The following is a 27,395-nucleotide window of genomic DNA, read 5'->3' as shown; positions in this document are numbered from 1 at the left end:
GCAGAGCTGACAAAGGGATTCCCGCTCCTGATTGTTCAAGCCCTATCCACTGTTTAAATGGACCGTGGCGGCACCAGTCGATCACCCTCGTGAGGTGGCATGCCGCGTGGTATCTAGTCACATCGGGTAGGCCTATGCCCCCACGAAGTTTATGCACACGTAAAATCCTTAATCCTCCATGCCTTAATCCTGGAATGTCTGTGGGCCCACAGAAATTTCACAAAGGCACTGTTTACTGCCTTAAGAAAGGACTGTGGTATATGGATCGGCAAAGTTTGCAATAGGTAGAGAATGCCTGGCATAACGTTCATTTTCAGAATGTTGCATCTGCCGAACCATGAAATTTGCTCGCATGCCACCTCGAGAGGTCCAATCGAATGTCCCTGAGCAGAGGAGGGAAGTTAAGATGGAAGGTGCGGGAAAGGTCCGCCGGGATAGTAGTGTCCAGGTATCTCAGAGATTCCACCGTCCACCGAAATTGGATAGCGGACCTCAAACCAGGGAGTAGGAATCCTGGGACAGATACATTGAGGGCGGTGGATTTCTGGAAATGAATGAGAAATAGTGACAACGCCCCATATTTCTCAAATTCTCGCATTAGGTTCGGCAGGGAAACGCCAGGGTCAGTAAGGAAAAAAAGCAGCTTGTTGGCGAAGGCGGCTACTTTGTGCCTACCCCCACCCAGGTCTACCCCCACAATGTTAGTCAGCCCTGATTCTGCAGAGAAAGGGCTCCAGGTTCTCAGAATGGCTTCTGAGAACACGCCATTCACCCGGACCTGTGCTGTCGGTTTAGAGTAAACTGTCATTATCCACAACATCATCACCTCACCCACCAAGGGTCAGTTCCATGAATGTCCAATCCACCTGGTTGAAGGCCTTCTCCGTGTCAGTCGAGAGAAGCATAAGAGGCCACGACTGGGTGTAGGCAGCGTGTATGACATCTAGTACCCGTGTTACATTGTCCCAAGCCTCTCTAGAGGGCATGAATCACACCTGATCTACATGAATAATGTCCTGCAGATGGGGGACCAGGCGAGATGCCAACATTTTCGTGAAAAGTTTCGGGTCGGAATTTAGCAATTAAATGGCCTATAATTTGAGCAGAGCATAGGATCTTTCTCCGGTTTAGGGATGAGGGTGATATGAGCTTGCAACGAGTCAGTGGGGAAACACCCTTGCCCACAGCATTGTAACCTTTAAAAAAAATGGGGTGATAGGATCTCCAGGAACGTCTTAGGATCTCCAGGAACGTCTTATAATACTATTGTAGGAGAGTCCCTCTCGTCCTGGTGCTTTACCGGTGTTAGTCCTTTTCAGGGCTCCAGTGAGCTCCAGATAGGTAAGAGCCATGGAGCGTATTGCCTCTTCTGGTATAATCGGTATCTCTGATTCGGCTAAGTAACCTGTAATCTTAGGTTTAAGGTCTGACTTGGCCTGTAATGCCGTGCGACCTTGTAGGTTATAAAGGGAGGCATAGTACTCTTTAAATATTCCAGTTATATCGGTAGTCTTACACACTTTCGTGCCTGATGGGGACAGTATCTCTGGTATAAAAGGACTGAGCTCTCTGCGACCGCAACGCCCTGGTCAATGGCCTGCCACATTTGTCGCCTAGCTCGGAGAATACCCTTTTACATCTGGTTAACATACCCTTGGCCTTGGTAATACACAGTGACCGCAGTTGTTCCTGAAGACTTGTCAATTCACCGAGGACAGACTTGGCCATGGACTGTTTATGCATCGACTCCAGGTGGGATATGTCTGCTAATAGGGCTTCTATCTTGGCAGCACGCTGTTTTCTAAGTCTTGAGCCTATTTTAATAAATGAGCCCCTGATATACACCTTATGAGCCTCCCAGATAATCATGGGATCACACTCCTCTGTGTCATTGCAAGTGAAGTATGTGAGCAGGTCAGTTTTAGGTTCCTCCACTAGGGAGGGATCCTGTAGGATGGATTCGTTCAATCGCCAGTTCCAAGTACCACGCTCCATTGGCAGTAGGTCAAGGGTCAGGGATATCGGGGCGTGGTCTGACAAGGAAATGACGCCAATGCATGCCCCCAGTATTACTGGCAGGTCTCGGTGTCCCACCATAAATAAATCTATCCGAGAGTATGAGCCATGGGGGTTGGAGTAGAAGGTGTAGTCGAGTTCTTCAGGGTGCAGCATGCGCCATATATCTACCAATTGAAAGTGCCGTAGACATTTTTTGATCCTCCGGAGAGCAGAGTAAGAGAGGTGCGAAGCCGACCTATGTCCAATGTGGGGTCCAATGTGGGGTCAAGGACCACATTGAAAACTCCCCAAGGTGCTCTAGGGTGGATTCCAGAAAAGGAATCTGAACAACATTGGGTAAATATACGTTGGCGAATGTGCATAGAGTGTGGCCCATTCTGCCCTTCACAAAAATGAACCTGCCACCCTGGCTATATCGAGCATCCACATATTGCCACTGTACATTCCTATGCACCACAATACTAACCCGCTTGCATTTACCGTCTGCGGAACCACAGTAGTAAGCGTGTGGGAAGTGTTGGTTCTGAAATCTGAGAATGTTGGAGATCTTAAAATGTGTTTCTTGAACAAAGCATACCTGAGCCTTTGAACGTTGAAATTCGTTAAGAACAGCTGTTCTCTTCCACCGGAATGTTCAGGCCCTTTACATTCCAGGATATCACGTTGCAGGACACTGAGAGCATAACTGCGCCCTCTGGACTCACGCGAAGGTCAGGGAGTCTCACTAGGAAAGAGCAGATAGAAAAGAGAGACAAAAAAAGAAAAAATAGGGGGCTGGCGGGGGTGGTATAGGAGGGGGAAAGCAATGGGTGGGAGAAAAAGTAGTTAGTCAAGATACTGGGCCAGCCAGCAGAGATAGGAATGTTTGGTACGGAGGGGACGACAGCAGAGAAGGGAAGAAAACCACAAACAAAGACGAAGATACACAATTATAACAAACTAAAGGGGTCGCTACCCCAGAAATTATCCACCTAAGGGAAGTATCCCTGTGTGTGGGAAAACCTAAGTGGGGGTGTGGCTGTACAAAGCAGGGTCCAACTCAGCCCCCCGCTCCAAGCCAGGACTTAATTGAGTGGTAATCCACTTGTAACATTAACTGCCTGATAAGCACCTATATTATGGGCCATTGACAGAGGTTATGAGAGCAAGCGATCAACAGGGAATTTAAACACATTATAAGAATCACATTGCAAAAACTGTGTAGTAGCGGACACCACCACTCCTTCCCAGTCTCCACAGTCGCCAATTCCGATGCTCGACCCGAGGGTCTCAGACCATAATGGCATAGGCCAAGCAAGGCAGATTGGCATCCATAGAGAGGCAAAGGATAGAGGAGGGTCCATTGAACTCCGCAACCAGCCATCTATCAAACTTTGCAGGCTGGATCATCCCATGGAGAAGACCCAGTAGACTGTAGCCCGATTGATCACTGGTGAACGTATGTGGCATTTTGTGTCCCAATGCTTAAAGGATACATTACTCAGAGCTGTTGTATTGGGTCGAACAGTATGTCTGTAGATTGTGTCACTTCAGGCCACCATGAACCTACCCCGGGCGACACACTCTGCCACTCCAGGTAGCAGACATCACCCCCGGCATGGAAAGCAATCCCGGAATGGCAAAAGGCATATTGGGTATCATGGCTGTCGAGGCTGGATCCTGAGAGTCGTCAAGGTTCGCTGGTATTCCCCCGGGAGGATGACATTCCACGGCGTTGTCGCTGTGACGGTCCTTGGGGGTCTAACATGGAGAGCAGGACGTGTACGTTGGTTGGCATATCCTCCCGGCAACTGTTGCTGCCAGTTAGGCACCAAGAAAGGTTCCATTTCCAGAAACTCGAACATGGCCGGTAGATCCGTCTGTTGTCTCAGAGCAAAGGAGGATGCATTTTTCCGTATAATGAGGTGAAACGGGAAGCCCCACCTGTAGATAGCACCTGCTTCCTGCAGACGGGCTAGTAGCGGTCGTAGGATCATTCTCCGCTGCAGAGTTGCCCTGGAAAGATCACTGTGGCTCCATCGAAATCTAGAGGCTCCTGAGACCAGATTTTGCATAGTATTTCTTCCTTGACCGAGAATTTCTGTAGCCTGCAAAAAATGTCACGGGGCCGATCCGGATCTTCGGAACACGGTCCCAGAGCCCTGTGGGCGCGGTATAACTCAATCACCGTATTGGGCGGATTACCCAGCAGGGTGTTAAAGATTGCCACCACTGTATCGTGCACGTTTTCGGGCCCGGTAGCGTCCGGGATGCCCAGTACTCTCAAATTGTTGCGCCGGTTTCTATCCGCCAAATCCTCAATATGGAGCTGCATGTCTGACAACACTCCAGCCTGCAAGTCTCTGGACTCCTCCAGGGCTCTCAATCTCCCCTCCATGGCCACCATATTTGTCTTAGTCCCCTCGACCCTTGTGGCCAGCTGTGTTACATCCTGCTGCAGGCTCTGGATGTCTCGGCTATGAGCATCCCATATTTTTGCCACCAGGACTTCAATGTCTGCCTTGGTGGGCAGTAGGCGGGTCAGGGGCTCCAGACAGCATGCCTCCCACTGACCTGTGCAGAGATGGTGTCTCTGTAGGGCTATCAGGGGCCCCGGATTCCCGGGGAGGGCGGTGGGGATAGCCTGCGGTCGGACGGCGATTCGGGTGCACACATTGCCGGGTGGGTAGCGCTACTCGAGGCCACGGCTTTTCCGGGGGCTACTCCCGCGGCGCCGCTGGGGAGAATAAATCCTTCAAATTTACCTGGTGCCAATGGTCTAGGGGTGTCTGCCTGGTCCTTTGCATGGTGGTGGCAGTAGGTGCAGTCTAAAAGTCCTATAATCGGAGCGGTGGGGAAGAGCAGATGGAAAGTGCTTGCTCACTCCACCATGGCCAAGACACGTCCCCATACTGTACCTTTAAGGAAATAAGGATACAATGCATCAGTGAATGATCATTCAGTTAGGAAGGTAGCAGACAATCTAAGATTGCAGTGGCACTGGTACTTGCAGTTAGTAGTTTAGCTAGTGAGTAGGTGAAGGAGTCCACTACTTCAGAGTTGCAGACTTAGGAGGAGAAGGTGAGAGGAGCCTGGTGGTGTGGAGCTGATGGCAAGAGGAGCCAGGAGGTGCGCTGCTGGTGGAGTCTCAACCAGAGGAACTACAAGGTTCAGGATGAAGAGCGGTGCAGAGACGCTGGAGAACTATTGTTCAACGTTCTACCACACTAGAACGCTGAGCAATTGAATCTCCCAGGGAGATGAAACGCCACTGGAAGGGGAGGATGCAAAGTGGCCAGCCAGAACTGATTGAGGTGAGTCTATGACAGTATGCTTCATCAGCGGACAGAGAGGATTCGCCAACTCGTGGTTCTTTAGACCCCAAAAGAGTAGATACTATTATTTCCATGGTGCGCAGAACCTTGAGCATGAAGGAGAAAGAGGAGGTTCTGTCCCCCTCAAGCAAATACTTTGCAGGACAAAGATGGAATAGACCATCCTGCCCGATAAGCAAGATCACCAAGAAGCTTTTTAAAGAGAAATGGGATAAACCTGAAAAAAGGATGGGATCAAAAGGAAGATTCTCCCGCCTCTATCCTTTTAGTGACGCAGCTCATAAGGTGGATGTGGCAGTGGTTAGATTGGCAAAACACACTGCCTTGCCTGTAGATAACGCAGGGTCCCTCAAAGATCCAATGGATCGTAAAATGGAGCATAATTTGGTGAAGGCCTATTCGGCTTTAGGGGTTGGCCTTCAGCCTGCGGTGGCCTTGTCCACACTATCAAGAACATCCAAGTTGTGGATCGAGGATCTGGAAGAGGATATCAAGAGGGGAGTGAGTAGACACAGACTTCTGGAAAAGATACAGGATATTAAACTGGCAGCGGAATTCTCTACAGAAGCCTCAGATGACCTGATATAGTCCTTAGCAAGAGGTATGGTATCCTCTGCAGTAGCTCGTCGAGCACTGTGGCTCAGATCGTGGGGTGCCGACTCTTCTTCGAAGAACAGCTTGTGTTCCCTGGCGTTCCCTGGCGTTCCAGGGCGACATGCTATTCAGCCTGGAATTGGATAGCTACATTAAAAAAATCTATCGATAGCAAGAAGGCTATGTTACCACAAGGAAGGAGAAACAAGAGAAGCTATAGGGATGGAAGACCAGGCCAAAGCAACATTATTTTTCGTGACTCCATGTCCTACAAGCCTGGAAGAGAATCTCCTCGATCACTAGCATGGAGAGGAGGATTTGGCCCTTCCAGGAATGGGAGAGGCAGAAATGCAAGAACTATATCAAGCCTGAGCAGGCCTTATTTTGTCGATCCCAGGGACATAAGAGTTGGTGCAAGATTGCAACTATTCTCAGGTCTCTGTGCAGAATCAATATTAAACGCTTGGGTATTGAGGATAATCACAGAGGGATACAAGCTGTAATTCCGATCTTTTCCCCCAAAAGGTAGGTTCATAGTGACCAAACTCCCAAAAGATTTGACGAAGAGACAAGCTATGTTGGTCTACCTAGACTCCCTTCTCTCCCAAGCTGCCATCACTGCAGTAGCCCATGAAACAGAAGTTCTAGGGAGTCTATTCCCATCTGTTTCAAAGGGCAGTTGGGGGTCAGTACTCGACTTACACCAACTCAACAAATTCATACAAGTCAGAAAATTCAGGATGGAGTCCCTCCAAACTATAACACAAGTGGTACGTCCAGATATGTGGATGGTATCCATAGATCTAAGGGATGCATACTTCCATGTCCCCATTGCCCTAGATGAGCAGAAGTTCCTGAGGCTTTGTGTTGGCCACAGACACTTTCAGTTCAGGGCAATGCCGTTCGGGTTCAGCACCGCCCCAAGGACTTTCTCAAAGGTACTTGTCACAGTCATAGCGGAAATATGGAAACAAGGTGTAACCATTTTCCATTATTTGGACGATGTCCTGATTCTGCATAGAAACCCTAGAGAGGTATGAGGTATGTGGTATAGAGGTATGGATGGCTGTTGAATGTGGAGAAGAGCAACCTGACTCCAGCCCAAGAGATGGTGTACTTGGGATCGGAATTCAACACAAATCTAGGTGAAGGCAATTCGGATGAGTATGCATGTCACTGCGGATTTCTTCATGAGCCTGTTAGGCTCCATGTCATCAACCATAGGCTTTACTCCATGGGCCCAATAGAGGATGAGAGTTCTTTTCTCAGACAGTACATCACACAGAATCAAGCAATCCCTGCGATGGTGGTCTCAAGCCAGAAACTTGTGCAAGGGGTTCCCATTGAGAAGCATCCAATAGGTTGCTTGCGCAAGGGGTTCCCATTGAGAAGCATCCAATGAGTTACCATTACAAAAGATGCCAGCGGGTCAGGTTGGGGAGCCCACCTGGACAATCTATACACCCAGGATGGAGTTATGGAGAAACAAATCATCCAATTTGCTGGAGTTGAAGGCAGTATTCCAGGCGCTTTATTGTTTCCAGGACTGAATACAGTTCATATGTGTCAGGATAATGGCAGACAATGCCACCGTGGTGTCATATATCAACCACCAAGGGGGCACAAGGAGTCGCAGCATGATGCAGGCAATTGCTCCTCTCATGATGTGGGCAGTGCAGAATGTGGCAGGCATCAAAGCAGTAAACTTACCAGGCCAAGAGATTCGAGTGGCGGACTATTTGAGCAGGAATCGGGTAGATTCTGAGGTGAAAAAGTTGGTTAAGCTAAGAATCCATTTTGTATGTATGTTCAACACTCCATTTTCTGTTCAAAAGATGATGAACAAAAGTTTCATTAGCCTTTTTTTTTCCAATTCACAGGTTCTTGCAGAATGCCCTATTTTTCTAATATCCTAGCCTTATGAGCTGTTGGTAAAGTGACCAATACTCCCAAATATGGCATAGTTTCAGACACCAGACCAAGTCAGCCCACCACAAAGAAACACTAGAATAGATTTACTTCCTTAAAATTAATGTTTAGATTGACTAAGGTTTCTTTCAAAATAGGTACTAAAATAAGGCAATTTTGGGAGTGACTTTGCAGTTTTAGACAGTTAACTATCTATCTGGGATAAATAATCAAATATTTTTGGATGATTTGTATTTCTGTGTCTACCTAGTGTGGGATGTCACTGGGATGTGTCTCATTAATTATGCTAATGTGGCTTCGCTTAAAAACTCATGTAACCTATTGTGACCTAGAAGAATGTTTGTCTTGACATCCTGCCCAATACATATTGAATACACTTTACTTATTACATCACACAAATCTCTTTTCCTGGCAATGGTCTGCTATTTCTGCCAGGACAATCATGCTGGTGCTTCAAAGGATAGGGAGGGAGAAGGTAACAGTGATTGCCATTATCCCCTATTGGCCAAGAGGGCCATGGTTTCCTCTCCTGCTATCTCTCAGCATTCAGAAGCCGTGGCGTATTCCAGTATTTGTGGACCTTCTATCTGAAGGACCGATCCAACCTCCAAATCCTTGATGGCATGGCTATTGAAAGGGAGCGGTTGAAGAAGTCGAGATTTTTCCAAGCAGTCATTGATACACTCTTGAAATCTAGGAAGATATCCATTTCCTCTGTGTATTATAGAATGTGGAAAATGTTTTCCATATGGGCCAAAGACAACAATGATGGCCTTTCCTAACTCTCTTCTAAGTTGATCCTAGAATTCCTCCAAGCAGGTCTGGACAAAGGAATGAGCCTGAGCTCCCTCAAAGTATGGCTGTATCAGCTATCAACTGGATCAGATGGACCCAGAATCAGAACATTTCATGATTTCTGAAGACAGTGGGTAAAGTCAATCCTCCCAGTAGGCCTCTCTACCTGTCCTGGGATCTTCCTCTCATTTTGGAAAGTCTCTATGGTTCTCCTTTTAAACCATTGGAATCTGTCTCCATGCAACTGTTGTCTTACAAAACAGTCTCCTTAGTGGCCTTGGCTTCAGGTAGGAGAGTTTTGGAGCTTCAAGCCTGTGGTTGTGATCAACCCTTTCTCATTTACCATGAAGATAGGGTAATTCTGAGAACTGCCCAGGGTTATTACCTACAGTTCATGCCAGTTTTCACATGAATCAAGATATCATCCTGCCTGCCCTCAACTTAGAGGGGAAGGACAGATGTTTAGACCTAGTCAGATGTCTAAGAATATATGTGGAAAGATGTAAGGACTGGAGGAAGTCCAAAAGGCTGTTTGTTATTCCAGCAGGAGGAAAAAAGGGGCTGGCAGCAACTAAGGCTAAGATGAGCAGAGGGATTGTGTTCACCATCATTAGCACCTATCAAACGGCGGGGGTATCCCCACCAGAAGGCATCAGGGCTCACTCGACAAGGCCTACGTCCTCCTCCTGGGCGGCAGCGTCCGGAGTTTCATCAGCCATCAGGGCTGCAGTAAACAATCGCTTTGGCAGAAGTGTCTTACTTTCTTGCCACGAGGTTGAATAATAAATTGTATTCAGCATTTAATACTGTTGTATGTATATTTTTATTCTCACCTTTGCTTATGCTTGGGCATTCCCCATTTTTCAGCACTGCCATGGATATGACCAGGAAATCAGAAAATGTAATCATACTGACCATCATTTTGTTTTCCTGGTTATATTCCATGGCCGCACTGGGCTCCCACCCAATGGGATTATTTAGCTTGTTACTAGACTGGGGAAGTCAGTAGAAGGAGGGGCTTTTATGAAGTGGGAATGCCTTAATTTAACCCTTTTGGTTCCTGTCCTCTAGGAGTAATTGGAACTAAACCCATTTTCAGCGCTGCCATGGAATATAACTAGGAAAAGAACCCAACCATCTTGAACCCAACCAAAAAAAGAAATAAACAGAATAAACCACATGAAACAGGACAGGACAAAACAGAAAAAAATATAAATAAAAAAACAATTAAAAAATCCCTCTCTCCTTCATAACTCACAACCCCGAGTCTCATCTTATTACGAGATATTCGGCTTAATTTATGAACTCGCTTCAGTAAAGCCACGTTTTCTGGAAGCTATCAGAGGTGTTCTTAATGGAACTCGTAAGATCTTCCATAAGGTAATTTTCCTGAATGCGATCCAGCCAATGATGTACTGTATATTAGGTGGTTCACGTCTCTTCCACAAGGCTGGGATACAAGCATTTGCAGTGTTAAGCATATGCCTCACAACTCAGCGTTTATAAGCTTCAATTGAGATAGAATTATGTTGCAGTAGAAAAAAGACCGGGTCTCTTGGGATAGGGAACTCAGTAAATCTTTGAGTCAACGCATTGACCTGGTCCCAGAAATTTTGAATGACTGGACATGACCAAAATACATGCATCATATCCGCTTCCGGGTTCCAACAACGACAACAACAATTAGAAGACTGTGGGGAAATAGAATGGAGCGTCTGAGGTGTCTTGTACCACCTTGAGACAGTTTTATAACCCAGTTCTTAGTATTTATTACATATAGAGGATTGGTAAGATAAAGATAAGAGTTTTTTACGTGCTTCTGGGGATAACTGTATATGTAGATCTTCCTCCCACTTTGTCAAAAACCGCAGAGGGGATGCAGCTTTTTCCCCAACCATGAGCCTATAACAAAATGAAAGGGTATGCCACATTGAGTCCATCTGAACACATTCATGTTCAAATGGAGTCAACGAGCGATCACATCGTCGAGCTTCTGGTATTGATTTACAAAAACGGGACAATTGTCTCATTTGCCAATTATTTAAATTGACATAGCTAGAATGGGTTTGTAAAGTGGGCTCTGAAGGCCATTTTAAGTCCTCTAAAAAATGAAGGGCTCTAAACTTGCCCCAATACCCCATCTAAAATACCCCATCCCAGAGTCCAGGTAGAAAAGCAGGATTCCCTAAAATGGGGGTTAGAGGGGATGGGTATGCTGATAACAATCTTTGAAAGAAAAAACAGTTTTAGCTACTGCCAAAGTGGGCATAATAGTTGGATGTTTTTGAATCGCACTATTGAAGCAGATGCATAGCACCATGGGAGACCTGAGACCTGATAACGGGGCTGTGGAGTACGACTGCTTCATCTCGATCCAAAGCTCAGAGGTGCTGTGAGAACACCAATCTAAAATATGAGTCAGATGGGCTGCATAGTAATATAGACGCACATTAGGTAGAGCCATACCTCCTTCCTGTTTAGATCTTCTCAAGATCACATAACTTAGTCTAACCGATTAATGTGCTCATACAAACTGAGAAAAATGGGACTGAAGTCTTTGAAAAAAAAAAAAAGAGGATGGAATATAAATAGGTAAGGCCTGCATTACAAAAAGAAGTCTTGGTATCACTGTTTGTTTCAGAATGTTACAACGACCCAGCCATGAAAACACGTGTGGGCAAATCAGAGACTATATGTGTATAGAATGTGAAGAAGCTCAAAGAGAACGCTTGTGTGGCATCTTTAGGTAAATAAATACCCAAATAATTAATAGATTGCGAAACCCAGCGGAATGGGAAATTACTCAAAATGCTACGGAGTTGTTGTCACAGTCCAGCAGGTTTGATGTTGTATGGAGCTCAGCTGCGGAGGTTATTATATAGGATTAAGGGGTTGGATAAGTTTGGCGGAACCCCAATGCACTCAGTACCAAGGGGAACCGTTTCACATCATATACCCCCTCCTATGCTAGGTGAAGTGGCTTACTACCCTGTACTAGTTATGGAAGAACTAAGGTGATGGCCCTATAGTAAGAGCAATTTGGGAAGCGGCAACAAATAGGTAGGAGTAGATCCGCATAGGCTGGCGGACGGCAAGATCAATGTTGTAGCTACTGCCACACTATCTCAACAGAGCAATGGCAATTCAATTTAGACACAGTTCATCTAGTAGGCAATGATTATGCTAATCACAGTTCATCAAGTTGGCAGTGCGGTTCAGTCTGGAGGTGCAACAACAGGTATATTCACTGGCTATTTCAGGTCACAATGCACACTTCAGCATAAGTAATACTTGCAGTAGTACAACAGGTGTTTGATTAATTGGTCAGCCAAGCATGAACCACAATGCAGCACAACCAGGTATCTGAGTAGGAATAACAGATGGGTAATTTCCCAGTTACTTGGTACAGAGTAATTGTGGATGGCAATTGGGGTGATGGTTGCAACCTCAGTGTAGGTCCAGTGCCAAGTCCCTGGTGTGTGGTAGCAGTTCACAGTCTCCAGATCAGCCTGTAACACTCTCTCTCCTGCTCTGTACACAGAGCCTCTCGCTCGACGTTCCAGAACGATAGAACATCGAGTGAGTGGCTCAGCTGTGTTTTGAGGAGGAGATGCGGCCAAGGGGAGGAGTCGGCCGTGATGTCATGGACGGACGGCACGCCTCAAACACGGAGCTCTGATCCGTGTAGGTCTGTGACAGTTGTAAACCTCTGGTAATCCCCTGGATGTTCGCATTGGCCCTAACTACCAGTAGAAAGGGCTCCAGAGTCAATACGAAGAGTAAAGGGAAAAGAGGACATTCTTGTACTTTAGCTAAGGGACAAAAATATAAAGCTTGTATACAGGCTTTATATTGACAGGGCATAATGGGCAATACATAACGCTCTGGTAATATTGTCCCTAGCTTCTCTTCTACCTGATCTAGGTGAATGAGATCACCCAGGTGGGGTGCTAGACGGAGATACAGTATCTTGGCAAAACATTTCATATCAGCATTTAGCAGAGAAATAGGTCTATAGCTAGGGCAGAGAAAATAATCATTTAATTCTCTTTCTTTAGGGCTAACTGTAATGTGGGTCATCATTGATTCCGGGGGCATAGAACAACCCTCACATAAAGAGTTGAGGGCAGTAAGAAAAGGAGTCGATAGTAGAGGTAAATACTGTCTATACTAATGGAGAGTAAACCAGTCTGGGCCTGGTGCCTTACCTGATTGAGTGAATTTGATTGAGGTCTCCAATTCCAGAGCAGTAATAGGAGACTCTAGGTGAGCACTAATTAGTGGACTCAAAGAAGGAAGTTTTTCATGTCGCAAATAATCTCTAATACGAGTGGCTATCATATGGGTAGCAGGGCTCAATGAAGATTCTCCCCAGGGTAGATTGTAAAGGCTCTTATAATATTCACTAAATGCTTTATCAGAGGGTACAGTGAGCTTAGTTCCTGTTGTTGAAGTTATTGAGGAGACATATGTTCTAACATGATGTTTGTGAAGTGCTGTAGCAAGGTATTTATTACATTGATTTCCATTACATAAAGTAGGCGTTTACATTTGCCTTAACCTTCGCTAAGCAAAGGGATTGCAACACTAGGTAGGCTGACTGGCCGGGTCGAACGACCCAGGGAAGGTGACGGGGAAAATCATGTGACAATGGATGCAAAGGGCGAAAAACTAATTAATAGCTGAGAAAACAAAAAAATTAGCACTTACATTTTAAATCATGGGACCAGAGGATGGACGGCCAGTGTGTAGGATCGGGTCATCCGTGGTGTCTATCTGAAACTGGTGTGCCGGAAGATGTGCATCCACACGGGGAGGGGAGACTGTGGACGAGGGCGAAAGGGGGGGTGAGGAACCAGAAGAATGGGGACTCAGTCCGTGGCCCGCTAAGTGGGTCCAGGGGTCTAAGTAGTGTGGGGGAGAATCAGCGGTGTCAGAAGCAGGCTGAACGGCTGTGGCCGCGGGTGTGGATAGTGATGCTCGGTCACTGTCAGCGCAGACTGGGGCAGTGTGCGGGAGCCGTTGATTGAAAATTGTCGGCTGTCGGTCGGGTCTGTGATGGGAAGAGGGTAGTAGCGGGATGGAAGGGCAGTGAGCAACGCGTTTCGAGGAGTGATACCTCTTTTTCAAGCTCGAGAAGGAACATATCGCGGCGGCGGGAAACCGCCGATTTTAAATGTGACAGCTGGGCGGAGCTTGGTGACAGTGGGCGGAGAAGCCGCACGCTAGAAGCTGTGGAGCCTCGGCATGTGTAAATAACGTTCGGTAAGGGCTTGTACTACACTAGCCAGGTTGGACAGTTAGGGGCAACTTGGAGATGAAGTTTGGGGGATATACAGCCCATGTTCTGTCAGTAGGGGAGCGTGCCATGGGCATAAAAGACATGGATGGTGAGTTACCCCCGGGGGGAGGCATTAGAAATGTCTTAAAGGACACTCTAAGGTTGATTGTCTAATTGTATATAATCTTGGGAGGGGGGACAGTTTGTAGTGTGTGTGTGTATTAAAATAGATCTCTGATTATGCATGGTGATTCTATTATAAATTCGAGACCAGGCTGCTGAGGCTGCTGTTTTTAATGACGCAAGTAAATGGTTAAAAGTGAGATTTGGGGAGGATCACAATGGGAATAAAAAATGGGACATATAGAGTGGACCATAAGAGATGAATAAAAAATATATGAGTATAAAAATATGAGTATAAAAATTGACAAAATGTATTAAAAATATTTTGCATATGTAATAAAACGAATACTTAAAACGAATGATTAGACAAATGTTCAAAAGGATGCTCAAAAAAGGCTATCATGAGAACGCGTGGGTCATTCTGATATGTGAAAAGGCGTAACACAATTTTTAACTAAGGCTGAGTTTGTGGAGGGGAACATAGGGTATGTGGGAGACCAATTAGTCTGGGTCTTCAGAGCCATGGGTGGGCATCATTTACAAAATGGTCGAAATTTCCAGTTCTTCATTTAGTCCTGTTGGAACAAGGGTATTCAGTTTGTATATCCAGAATGTTTCTTGTCTGCATAGCTTTTGGAAACGTTCGGCTGGGGAGAAATGGTCGGGAATTTGTTCTATGGCGAAAACACAAAGATCCTGGATGCGTTTGCCGTGTTTCGCTGCGAAGTGTCTAGGGACGCTGTGGTCACAGTTGCCGTCAGCGATGAAGCGTCTATGATCTCCTATCCTCTTTCTCAGCGGACGGATGGTGCGACCAATGTATAATAGATTACATGGGCATTTTAGGCCATATACTACATGGTCATGTGAGCATGTGATAAACTGTTTTATGTGATATCTGTTATCTAAGTGATCGGTGTAGGAGGATTGGCCGTGAGTGATGAACTGGCAAGTCAGACAACGGGATTTTTTGCATTGATATATTCCCATTCTATTATCAAATTTCTGATGTGGTGAGTCTCTAGTGACCCCGGTTGGTATCCTACTTGGTGCTAATCCCAACGGATTATGCCAGCCCCAACTCCCTGTCCCAACACATCCAATCCCCCACACACCACAGATCCCAACGAAGCCACTCCACCCCCAGACAGTCCCCCAATCAATCCCCCAATCAAGGCAAAAAAATCCAGCCGGCACAGGCAGCTCAGGAACAAATTTTAAAAACCTTGTGTGCAAATCTGGCGTCTACCCTCTTTGACGCGTTCCGTCAGGTGACTTTTTCAAAAAGAAGGTGATCTACCTTCTTTTTGATCTACCTTCCAAGAAGGTGATCTACCTTCTTTTTGATCTACCTTTTTTGATCTACCTTCAACACTCACCCCACCAGATGTGATCTACCTACCAAGAAGGTGATCTACCTTCTTTTTGATCTACCTTTTTGATCTACCTTCAACACTCACCCCACCAGATTTTAAGAACGAAAAAAGGAGAGAGCCCTCATAGTGAAGCGAGTAAAAACATATACATTTATTATAAGTAGTAACTTACACAGGCAAAAAAATCCGGCCGGCACAGGCAGCTCAGGAACAAATTTTAAAAACCTTGTGTGCAAATCTGGCGTCTACCCTCTTTGACGCGTTTCGTCAGGTGACTTTTTCAAAAAGAAGGTAGATCACCAAAATCTACCCTCTTTGACGCGTTCCGTCAGGTGACTTTTTCAAAAAGAAGGTGATCTACCTTCTTTTTGAAAAAGTCACCTGACGAAACGCGTCAAAGAGGGTAGACGCCAGATTTGCACACAAGGTTTTTAAAATTTGTTCCTGAGCTGCCTGTGCCGGCCGGATTTTTTTGCCTGTGTAAGTTACTACTTATAATAAATTTAGATGTTTTTACTCGCTTCACTATGAGGGCTCTCTCCTTTTTTCATTCTTAAAATATTGCGGGACCACGGCAAGGAGTTTCGCTGACACTATATCTGAGAGGATCCAGCTTCACTTCTGGGATGCAGCCAGCGTTACAAGGGAGAAAACCAAACACTCACCTTGCAGGGACTTAGAGTGGAAACACCTGGGTCCAAGTTTGAAAGCGCGATTGCAAGCTCAAGTGTCACTAACCAAAAGCCTTCGATTAAACTCCATTTGGTGAGTACCCACCCAAGAGGGGCTGCCGGACCACCGCTAAGAAATATATACCATCAACAATTATTATTTTTCCTTTGCACACGTTTTCTACGTCTTTTTCTCACTGAACACTTTAATTTGACGTTTTTATAATAATTTTTTGTGTGGATCGTTCATATATTGTTATATATTGGATGGTTTTTACACAGTGGTTGAATTATTTTATTGTCTTAATCATTATCCTGTTTTTCACAGTACAATTGAATTATTAATATTTTTTCCTTTGTTTTATGATCCTATGTAAGACACATCACTTGGTTTTAGGCCAGATCGCCTAAACCCTAATTTCACTTTATTACCTGGTTGCACTAAGTTTCATACTATTTATACCTTTAGCGCTTTCTTGATCGCTGAGAGGATTCTTCCATCCTCTTTTAGAGCTGCTTTAGGTCTTAATTAACAAATACATATTTCTACTTTAGTCTCTTCTCCAGAAGAGCGGATTATCTATTTCACAGTCCCCCAATCAACACTCACCCCACCAGTTGTACCACCCAGTCCCAAAATCCCAACCCCTCTCTTACTGACACAGACAATTCAGCAAAAGAGACCTCCACGCCACTAGCACCCAATGTTCATCACACTGAAACAAGTCCTTTTTTTAGAAATAGGCCACCCACACCCACCCAAATTAAAAAGAAAAAGTACCAGAAGAGGCAACAGAGCAGGAAAATTGGTCCAAAAAAGGAAAAATAACAAATTAGAACCTTCAACAATCAAAATCTTCAACATATCTAATCACACCCTTAGTTCACACGAGATATCCCTACTACAAAAAGGCCTAACTTTTTCCCCCACCACCAAACCCAACCCTTTCACTTTGTTTGTTGACCTCAACAGGTTTATTCGCAAATTAATACTCAAAAGAGTGTTTTTTCAGCGTCCCCCAATACATCCATTACCTCCCCCATGGATGACACCGATTCCGACACACTAGAGATTCTTTGTGATCTAGCACAGTGTTCCCCAACCCCCCCAAACTTCTTCTCCAAGTTGCCCCATCAAATGGTACCGGGCCGCACCGTCTCAGTGTGGTCCGGTCCCGCAATATGGGGCAGTGCAGGGTCCCGGTGCTACCATCACAGCCTCAGTTTCACTGAATCTAGAGCCCTGAAAGAACTCGCCTCCAATCATGACCTAATCATTAAACAGGCAGACAAAGGCGGCGTCATCGTGGTCCAGAACCGTCACAACTACCTTGCTGAAGCCCACAGGCTGCTAGGTGACCAGTCCACCTATACAAATTTACCCATAGACCCCCTTGACACGTACAAGACTGAACTTTTCCACCTCCTGGAAATAGCGTCCAATGAATCGGTTGTGACCAAAAAAGAAAGGGCGTTCCTATACCCACAGCACCCCCACACCCCGTATTTTTACCATCTTCCCAAAATCCATAAGAATACCACTCGATCCCCGGGGCGACCCATTATCGCCAGTACTGATAGCCTCACGAGTGGACTATCAGTGTATATTGATCACGTCCTGCAACCCTTGGTAACCAACCTACCCTCATACATCAAAGACTCTGGTCATCTGATACAGATTCTTTCGAAATACCAATGGCACCCCTCATACACCTGGCTGTCCCTTGACGTCACCTCATTATACACCTCCATATCTCATGACGTAGGGCTCAATGCATTACAATACTATCCATCCACTCATTCCTCGATACACCATAAACAGGCACAATTCATTGTGGATTGCACCAAATTCACACTGGAACACAATTACTTTGCATTCATGGAAAATTTCTACCGGCAGATCAAAGGCACAGCGATGGGGGCAAATTATGCCCCCAGCTATGCAAATCTCACTATGGGCTTTTCGGAAGACCACTCCATATGGGTTAACAACCCTTTCACGCCCCACCTCATCTTCTATGGACGCTATATTGATGATATTGTGATCATCTGGGACGGCCCCATCGAGTCCATAACATCATTTGTGTCCCACTGCAACCAAAATACACTAGGCCTCACCTTCACACACGTGTACAATCCAGATAAATTAGTATTCCTAGATTTGGAATTATCCTCTGACGGTAACGCCATTGTCACCTGCAATCACATAAAACCCACCAGCGGCAACTCGTATGTACATTTTAACAGTTGCCACCATCCCCGATGGCTTCAAAACATCCCAAAGAGCCAGTTCTGCAGGCTAAAGCGGAACTGTTCCAGATTAACAGATTTCACCGCACAAAGTAAACTACTCGCCAATAAATTCAAGGACAAAGCTTACCCAGAAACACTCATCCACAACGCATAGTCTACATATCTACATAAAACAAGACCCCAAATTAGGCCCGTACATTTCCACCAAACCCGCAGTCACTTTTAGAAAGGCCCGTAACCTTAAAAATAAATTAGCACCGAGTAGGATACCAACCGGGGTCACTAGAGACTCACCACATCAGAAATTTGATAATAGAGAAATAGAGATAATAGAGAAATTTGATAATATCAATGCAAAAAATCCTGCTGTCTGACTTGCCAGTTCATCACTCACGGCCAATCCTCCTTCACCGATCACTTAGATAACAGATATCACATAAAACAGTTTATCACATGCTCACATGACCATGTAGTATATGGCCTAAAATGCCCATGTAATCTATTATACATTGGTCGCACCATCCGTCCGCTGAGAAAGAGGATAGGAGATCATAGACGCTTCATCGCTGACGGCAACTGTGACCACAGCGTCCCTAGACACTTCGCAGCGAAACACGGCAAACGCATCCAGGATCTTTGTGTTTTCGCCATAGAACAAATTCCCGACCATTTCTCACAAGCCGAACGTTTCCAAAAGCTATGCAGACAAGAAACATTCTGGATATACAAACTGAATACCCTTGTTCCAACAGGACTAAATGAAGAACTGGAAATTTTGACCATTTTGTAAATGATGCCCACCCATGGCTCTGAAGACCCAGACTAATCAGTCTTCCACATACCCTATGTTCCCCTCCACAAACTCAGCCTTAGTTAAAAATTGTGTTACGCCTTTTCACATATCAGAATGACCCACGCGTTCTCATGATAGCCTTTTTAAGCATCCTTTTGAACATTTGTCCAATCATTCGTTTTAAGTATTCGTTTTATTACATATGCAAAATATTTTTAATACATTTTGTCTATTTTTATACTCATATTTTGTATTCATCTCTTATGGTCCACTCTATATGTCCCATTTTTTATTCCCATTGTGATCCTCCCCAAATCTCACTTTTAACCATTTCCTTGCGTCATTAAAAACAATATATGGTAGATTGGTCCCCGAGACGGAATACCCGCATCAAATGCTCCTTTTCAGCAGCCCCGTCTTGAATTTATAATAGAATCACCATGCATAATCAGAGATCTATTTTAATACACACACACACTACAAACTGTCCCCCCTCCCAAGATTATATACAACTAGACAATCAACCTTAGAGTGTCCTTTAAGACATTTCTAATGCCTCCCCCCGGGGGTCTTTTATGCCCATGGCACGCTTCCCCTTACAGCGGGAAACAAACAACTGTTTCCAGCAGGCCACCTCAGTAAGCCTTACGTCACTGGCTTTCTCCATTCTGCTATAAGCTCACGGTCACTTTAGCGACCATGAACTTATATTAGAAGGGTCACCCCGATTGTCCCCTGTAAAATAATAGCTGTCTTCAGCTGCTGACAAGCCACTGATGACACCTATTAACAAAAAATCTGGGTGCCCCTGACCCCGGCTGCTGGCATCTGCAGCCTTTCCTGTCCTCTCCATGCTTCCCTTCGGATCCCTGCTGCTCTCCCCCACCTGTATGGGCTGAGGCAGCGGTGATCCGAGGAGAAATGTAGTGCTCCAGCTGGCAGGGGAAGGGGGGGTGGAGGAGGGAGCTGTCATCCAGGATAAGGAGCCACAGGGAGGAGAGCAGAGATGCTGTTACCCTGTCAGTTTCAGGATGACAGCGGCTCTGTGCGTGACCGGGCGGAGGATCAGTAAATATATGTGATATTTACCGATCCTCTGTGTGCGGAGCAGCTGCTCACTCCAATGTTTGTAAACAACTGGGGGGGCACAATACTATGTGTCCCTAGTTATGAATGAACAGGAAGTACTTTACACCACTTCCTGTTCATTCATGAGTTTCTGAATGGGGAGAAGCACTCGTTACAGAGGCTTCTACCCATTCATAACTGGATGATAGTAAATGTTTTACTATCACCAGTTCCGGAATGAATGGGAAGCCTCTGCAACGAGTGCTTTCCATTCCTACAGTGCTGAGGCTGCAGAAAAAAAGAGATTGAGTCTGTTTAGACCACTGATATTTCCCTGAAGCAACCCAACAGTAAAAATGAATAAATAAATAATAAAGTAAAAAACAACCCCCCTCCACACACACATATTATACACATGCAACAGTGTGCACCATATCGTGGTGTACACCATGCACATGCGCTGCATTGTAAGAACATATCACAGTGCTTAATTTTTTCTGCTTTTCAAAAAAACAATAATTTAACTGTGGCAGCCTTGTGATATGCTGTGTTGCGAAAAAAAATGTATGTTTGTATCATTTTATCACAACACACACACCAACGTAGCGGGCAAACGATTTTTAACATAAGCCGCTGTTTTACAGTTTTGTGTTACTTCTTTTTTTACCATTTTGCAAAAAGGGACTATTTAAAATTTGCAAATATGTGTTATTTATTAACTCAATACAGTTTTTGGTTTTAGATTTAGTTGGAAAAAAGGCATTTTTTGTGCACTGATACTGATTTTAGCGTGCTTTTATCAATTTAATTGTGTATTTGTATCAGTTTAATATTGATTTGATAAACATTTGCGCAAATATCACAGGATCTACAAAATTAATAGTACCGTCTTTTTATTCTACTGGGCCTGTGCTTTCAAAAAATATATGGTTTGGGGGGGTTCTTTTACAAACGCTAACAACGCAGCAGTAGAAAATCAAAACAATGGGAAAAATTGCAAAAATGGAGTGTCCAGCTGAGGTTAAAAGCATTTTAAAAGCATTCCGGAGGGCTTGGCAGTGAAGGGGTTAAACCTTGAAAGGACTATTACAGTACAGGGGTTTCATTCATATTTTACTTGTTTAATAATTCAGAACTAAAAAAAAAAATTCTTTAGTCAGGTAAATACAAAATATTACATGCAAATTGCATATTCTTATATCTAGCAAGCAGGAAGGCCTTCAGGCTCCGTTTTACATGTTATCCAGGCTATTTGTTTTGCTGAATCAGCTCAACAGCTCAAGCTAAAAATAACACATAACCCCCGAACCTCCTCTCTGCATGCTGTTTACATATGATGCAGGCAAGGTTTCAAAGACCATCAAAAAGAAAATAGCTACTGTGAATCCTGTGTCATGGATGAACTCTGCAAACGCAGATATACAAATAGTAAATAGACATCAGTTGAAAGCGTATTTCTACTTTTTCAGCCAAATTTGGATATATGTGTAACATGTTTCTATTTACATAGCATAATTTTTAAAATGCTGCTTACATCTTTACTTGCTCTTTTCTGAAAATAGAGTACTTGGAACACAGCGCTAGAGATAAAGTCAACAAAATATGTGTAAATATTCACAGATTGGGTTGAGTGATCAGTGGATATCAATGTATAAATTATGTGTATTCGAAACAGTCATAAAAAGTAAACGAAAAAGATGGTTTGTATCACTATGTGAACAACATAAAGTGTAGCCTATGGCTAATAGATATAAATGACATTCAAACGTAAGTGAATAATCGTGATGAACTTAGATGACAAAGAATAAATAGTAAAATTGAATAATAATAAATAGATAAAATCAGCTTCGATTAAGATTAAGTAATAATAGATGATAGTAGATGGATAAAATCAGCTTTGGTTAGTGAATATAATACGGCATTACGACTTCATTGGAAATATATAACACAGTATCAGAAAAAATTTCTCAAAAAGATTACAGTGAATAATCTGTGACAGTTTTTTCAAAAAAGCTGAAACAAAAAAAAGATAGCATTCAGTGATCTATATTTATATTAATCTTGAATTGTTTCTTTAAATAAGTGACAATTCAGAGCTATGAATGCAGGAAGGATGCCCGGTTGATGACTCATGTGCAGCGTCTTGAATATTTTTCTGAAGTTTTACTTAACCCTTGGCAACCCTCCGCAACAAGTCAGAACTTTTCTTTCGCTGATCATAGGTCTTTCTGCTTTTAAACCCTCATAACCCTGTTGATTCCGGAGAGAAAGTTCGTTAGTAATACGCCTAGGCTAAGCGGTCCCTGGGCCTGAAAGACAGCTCCAGCACTACAGCCGGAAAACATCTCTCCTACTGCCCGATTCTAACGCGGGAAGAACATACTCGAAGGCAGGACGGGACCGGATACCATATCGTCAAGACCCTGATATTTGCGCATATCCACCGTAACCCGGTGAGTACCCATTACTAAGGGGGCTGTCGGACTAAGGAGATAGGAACTAACAATCATCCGTCTTCTAAACCCCCCCTGTCCTGCTCTTACATTGCCTATTTTTTGAGATCTACTCTTCATATCGCCCATTGAACATTGTTGCCTCTGGCATCGCCTTCACTTATTTAAAGAAACAATTCAAGATTAATATAAATATAGATCACTGAATGCTATCTTTTTTTTGTTTCAGCTTTTTTGAAAAAACTGTCACAGATTATTCACTGTAATCTTTTTGAGACGTTTTTTCTGATACTGTGTTATATATTTCCAATGAAGTCGTAATGCCGTATTATATTCACTAACCAAAGCTGATTTTATCCATCTACTATCATCTATTATTACTTAATCTTAATCGAAGCTGATTTTATCTATTTATTATTATTCAATTTTACTATTTATTCTTTGTCATCTATGTTCATCACGATTATTCACTTACGTTTGAATGTCATTTATATCTATTAGCCATAGGCTACACTTTATGTTGTTCACATAGTGATACAAACCATCTTTTTCGTTTACTTTTTATGACTGTTTCGAATACACATAATTTATACATTGATATCCACTGATCACTCAACCCAATCTGTGAATATTTACACATATTTTGTTGACTTTATCTCTAGCGCTGTGTTCCAAGTACTCTATCTATCTAAAGGCGGTTCACCTCCTTTATTTTCATAGCTGCTTTTTGATACAAGTACAATTTAGCCATATCCAGGAGCGCAGATTTATTTTTCCTATATCTTTTCTGAAAATGCCAAAACTGAATGTGTTCCCTGCCATGTAATATTAATGAGACGGGGTGGGGAGTTAATGTTTACCATAGTTAACCCTGACTGTACTGTTCTGGCAGATCTTATTATCAGTTGCAAACTAAATTTGAACATTCTGTTCTGATAAAGGAGATAAAAAATCTGTTCCCACTCCAGCCTTTCCACTTTCACTTTAAAATTGTTCAGAGCAGCTTGGAGTTTGCCAAAATGCCTTCTCAAAAGAAACATATAGAAAGGTAAAAAATATATATATTCTTTAGAAAATCACTTTTAGGTATGCTATATAAAGAGTAACACATAAACATATAGTGTGGTTTTCTCAATTTTAACTGCAAAAGTGGAAATACACTTTAAAACAAATGTGCATAAAAACAAACTACAAATAGGCTCAAACCCATTAAAGTTTTAATTAAAAAGCTTTAAGGGAGAATCCTGGATACCTAGAGCACCAAATGTACTGAAAGAACTTAATTATGGTAAAATACTGTGTTTCTGGATAATGTATGAAATTACTCACCCCTTAACAAGTTCTACAGCAATGAAATCAGGCCCCTGGCCACCATTGTAAAGCAAGAGCCCATCAGTATGTCGCGTACGGAACATGAAGAGTAGATGCATGGAAGCATAAGCCTGAAGCCGCGGAAGGGCAAGATGGGCTGGAGCCGAGCGAAAGACTACAGGATCAGCTAACAGTGGACGAAGACCACCAGCACGAGCATTGAGTTCACAACGTCGACCTAATTCACCCTCTTGACATAAATCAAGATATGGTGCTCCATTGTAACGTAAGGCTGTTAAATGACCCAAGAAGTTTGAAGGTGGGGCTGAAAGAAAACGACGTTCAGTCATTATGCCAGTTTCTAGGTGATGAAGCTCTAGTCGGGTATGGTCACCGGCCATGTGTCCTAAAAAGAGATAAAATAAATAATCAAAGAAAATTTCATGTAAAATTACACAATTACAGTATCGAATGTATGGGTTAGGGGAAGTTCATATTAAAAAAGTAAATATCAAATGGATAGATAAATATCACTGCATAATCAAAACTGTAAAAAAGCTTTATTAAATAAGCTATGATGACCAAAAAGCTTTATAATTAAGCAATGCACTGCTGTGATATTATACAACCATTCCTGGTATGTTATGTTGTCATGAATTCTTAATGTTAAAGTGTATGTAAAGTCAGAAGTTTTTTTGTTTTGTTTGTGTATAACCAAGTTTTATTGCTGTCTGTGTCCCTTATGGGGAAACTCACACTCTCTATTTGCCCACCATTCACAGTGGTACAGAAAGTTAATGAAAATCCAAGGTTTTAAGTTGTCACCAGAGCAGGAATAGAGATGAAATCTTCCAATGGGAAATTTGGTACAGTTACAATTGTTTATTAGATGATTTTGGTCCTACTGTCCTGGAAATAAAGAGTGATCTTTCTAGTAGAACACAGATAGCAAAAAAAAACCTGACAGGATTTTTGACCATTCTCTAATCTATCCAAAACTATAAGAAAAAAGTTTTAGCTATACATACACTTTCACATCTCCTGTAACTGGTGCACTTAAGAGGTTGTGGATGTTTCTTAAAATGTTAGATTCTGTCTGAGTGAAGTCCCTTGATACCACCATGTCCCTTGATACCACCATGTAAAAAGACATAATCATAGAAATATTTAGCAATTCTGACCTCATAGCAGCCAGTACATATCCTTTTAAATGGTATGCTTTGTAATAAGCCCCACAGGTCAAACTATTCATTTCGGAAAAATATGTTATTCGTTGAAATGACGAATGAAAACGAATCCGAATTACCGAAAATGAAACTTCGGCCGAAATTTGTTAGGGGTAGTCTGTACGAATTTTCATTTGTGGACGAATTTTCGTTGCAGCAAAGTGACATTTAAAAATATTAATATTTTTTTTTACAGTCTGCAGAAGAGAAAAAAAAAGTGTGTGGTTCCCCCCAATTGATACCAGACCCTTTAGGTCTGGTAGGAATGTTAGGAGAGACCCCCAAGTTAAAAAAAATACTTAGGGTCCCCCCCAAAATCCATACCAGGCCCTTTAGGTATTAGGGATTTTAAGGGGGGCCCCACCCCCCAAAAATGGGGGGGACGTGCACTCCCCCCTAAAATTCCTACCAGACCCTTGATCCGAGCACAGACCTGGCAGGGCAGGAAAGGGGGGGAGCGATTGAGCTCCCCCCTCCCTGCGCCTTATCAGGTCACGTGCTCTCGGCATTGGGAGGGTGTCCCCATGTCAGGGAACCAGGGGTGCTGCTCCTTACCAGGCTCGCCAGCGGTGGTGCAGGGCATGCGAGAAATGTGCTGGCGGGCGCGCACGCGCGAGGTACACAGGCTGCGCACACAACGAGCCCGCGCCACTTAGTATTTTAAGGTGCCAGGCTGGGGGAGGTCCCCAGCACACACCATCCCCCCAGTCAGCCCTACTATTGGCTCCTGGTTAGGGAAGCTTCCTGGTCGCCTCGGCAACCAGGGCTGGTCCTTGGTTTCCCTGTGTATTTAAACCAGTCAGAGCCTTGGCTTATTGCTGAGTTATTCTACCGGTGTGATCACCAGCTCCCTGTGCGTAAACCTGTTGCTTCCTGAAACCTTGCCTTAACCCCCGTTATCGACCCTTCGGCCTGCCTTTCTCGCTTCTGAACCTCGCTGCCTGCCTCGACCCTGACTTGGACCTGACTACGCTTTTGGATTTTCCCTCTGTACCTCGTTTTTGGACTCTTTGTTCCTGCCAAGGGGTTCCACTCATGGCCCAGTAGTACACCCCTGACACCCCATGCCGATGAGGACAAGGGCCTCTTCCCCACAACCCTGACCCGGTGGCTGTGGGGGTCTGTGGGCAGGGGGGCTTATTTGCATCGGGGTACCCCTTTAATTAAGGGGGGCCCAGATGCCACCCCCTATGTGAATGACCCCTACTCATTCACTAAAGGGTTAAAATTCAATGTAAATAAACAAACCACACTTTTAGAAAAAATCCTTTAATTAAAAAAAAAATGTCTCCATCGATGTAATCCAGCATCAATCACAATGAACAACGCCCGCTGACCCTCCAAAAAAAAAAGTCCCGCCGCACGACGACCGCCTGAACCCGACTAAAACTCGCTGCACAATGACATCTCCTACCCGAAAATAAACAGATGGGCGGAGTGAGCCATAACGTCAAGGGGCTTGCTCCGCCAATTTGACATTCTCAGCTGTTGAATAACACATAGCATATAATACTATTCATATGACACCTCAGCTCACAGACCAAAATGACAAGTGACGGCACGGCTCACTCCGCCCATCTGTTTACTTTCGGGCAGGAGATGTCATTGTGCAGCAAGTCTTTCTGGGTTCGAACGGTTGTCGTGTGGCGAGACTTTTTTATTTAGTTGGGTCGGCGGGCGTCATGCAACATGATTGACGCTGGATTACATCAATGATTTTTTTTAAATTAAAGGAATAGTAAAAAATTGACCAGTTTTTTTTAACTAAAGGATTTTTTTTTAATGTCACTTTGCTGCAACGAAAATTCGTCCACAAACGAAAATTCGTACAAACTACCGAATTTCGTCCGAATCCTGAAACAAATTGACTTTGGTACTCGAATCCCTAAAAACTAAATAACGCAAAATCCGAATCAAAAGGAAACTAAACTAATTTTTTGCCGGTGCACATGTCTAGGTCAAACTGTTTTCACTGAGCCATTAGGCAGCTCCAAGGCTATACTGCCTTACTTTTTCCAGTGCTAAGCAGCCTAGCCTCAGAGACCCATTAAAAGCCTGAAAACATGCAGTGCAGTGGTGGTGTTCTGTCGAGAACGCCGACTCCGTTAGATTTGCTGACCTCAGCATCTGCGCATGAGCACAGGTGCTTTCTCTACCTGGTTCTAATCAGAGGAACAGCCCATACAGAC

The 27,395-nt window shown here is 44.0% G+C and overlaps 1 protein-coding gene across 1 annotated transcript in view; it reads right to left on the bottom strand.

The window, feature by feature from the left end:
* Nucleotides 1-25,789, bottom strand: part of LOC108797772 (neurexin-2-like) — a 242,801-nt gene extending 217,012 nt beyond the window's left edge. Inside the window, exons 1-2 of the mRNA XM_018569429.1 lie at nucleotides 25,762-25,789; nucleotides 23,999-24,386 (exon numbers count right to left, since the gene is read on the bottom strand). Coding sequence (XP_018424931.1) covers nucleotides 23,999-24,386; nucleotides 25,762-25,789 — 416 coding nt within the window. The remainder of the gene's footprint in view (nucleotides 1-23,998; nucleotides 24,387-25,761) is intronic.
* Between the last annotated feature and the right edge of the window lie 1,606 nt (nucleotides 25,790-27,395).

This window comes from Nanorana parkeri, unplaced genomic scaffold (genome assembly GCF_000935625.1).
Source record: "Nanorana parkeri isolate BGI_ZX_2015 unplaced genomic scaffold, ASM93562v1 scaffold1334, whole genome shotgun sequence".
Lineage (NCBI taxonomy): Eukaryota > Metazoa > Chordata > Amphibia > Anura > Dicroglossidae > Nanorana > Nanorana parkeri.
The sequence above is the reverse complement of the archived record's forward strand: the minus strand, read 5'-3'. Positions and strand labels throughout refer to the sequence as shown.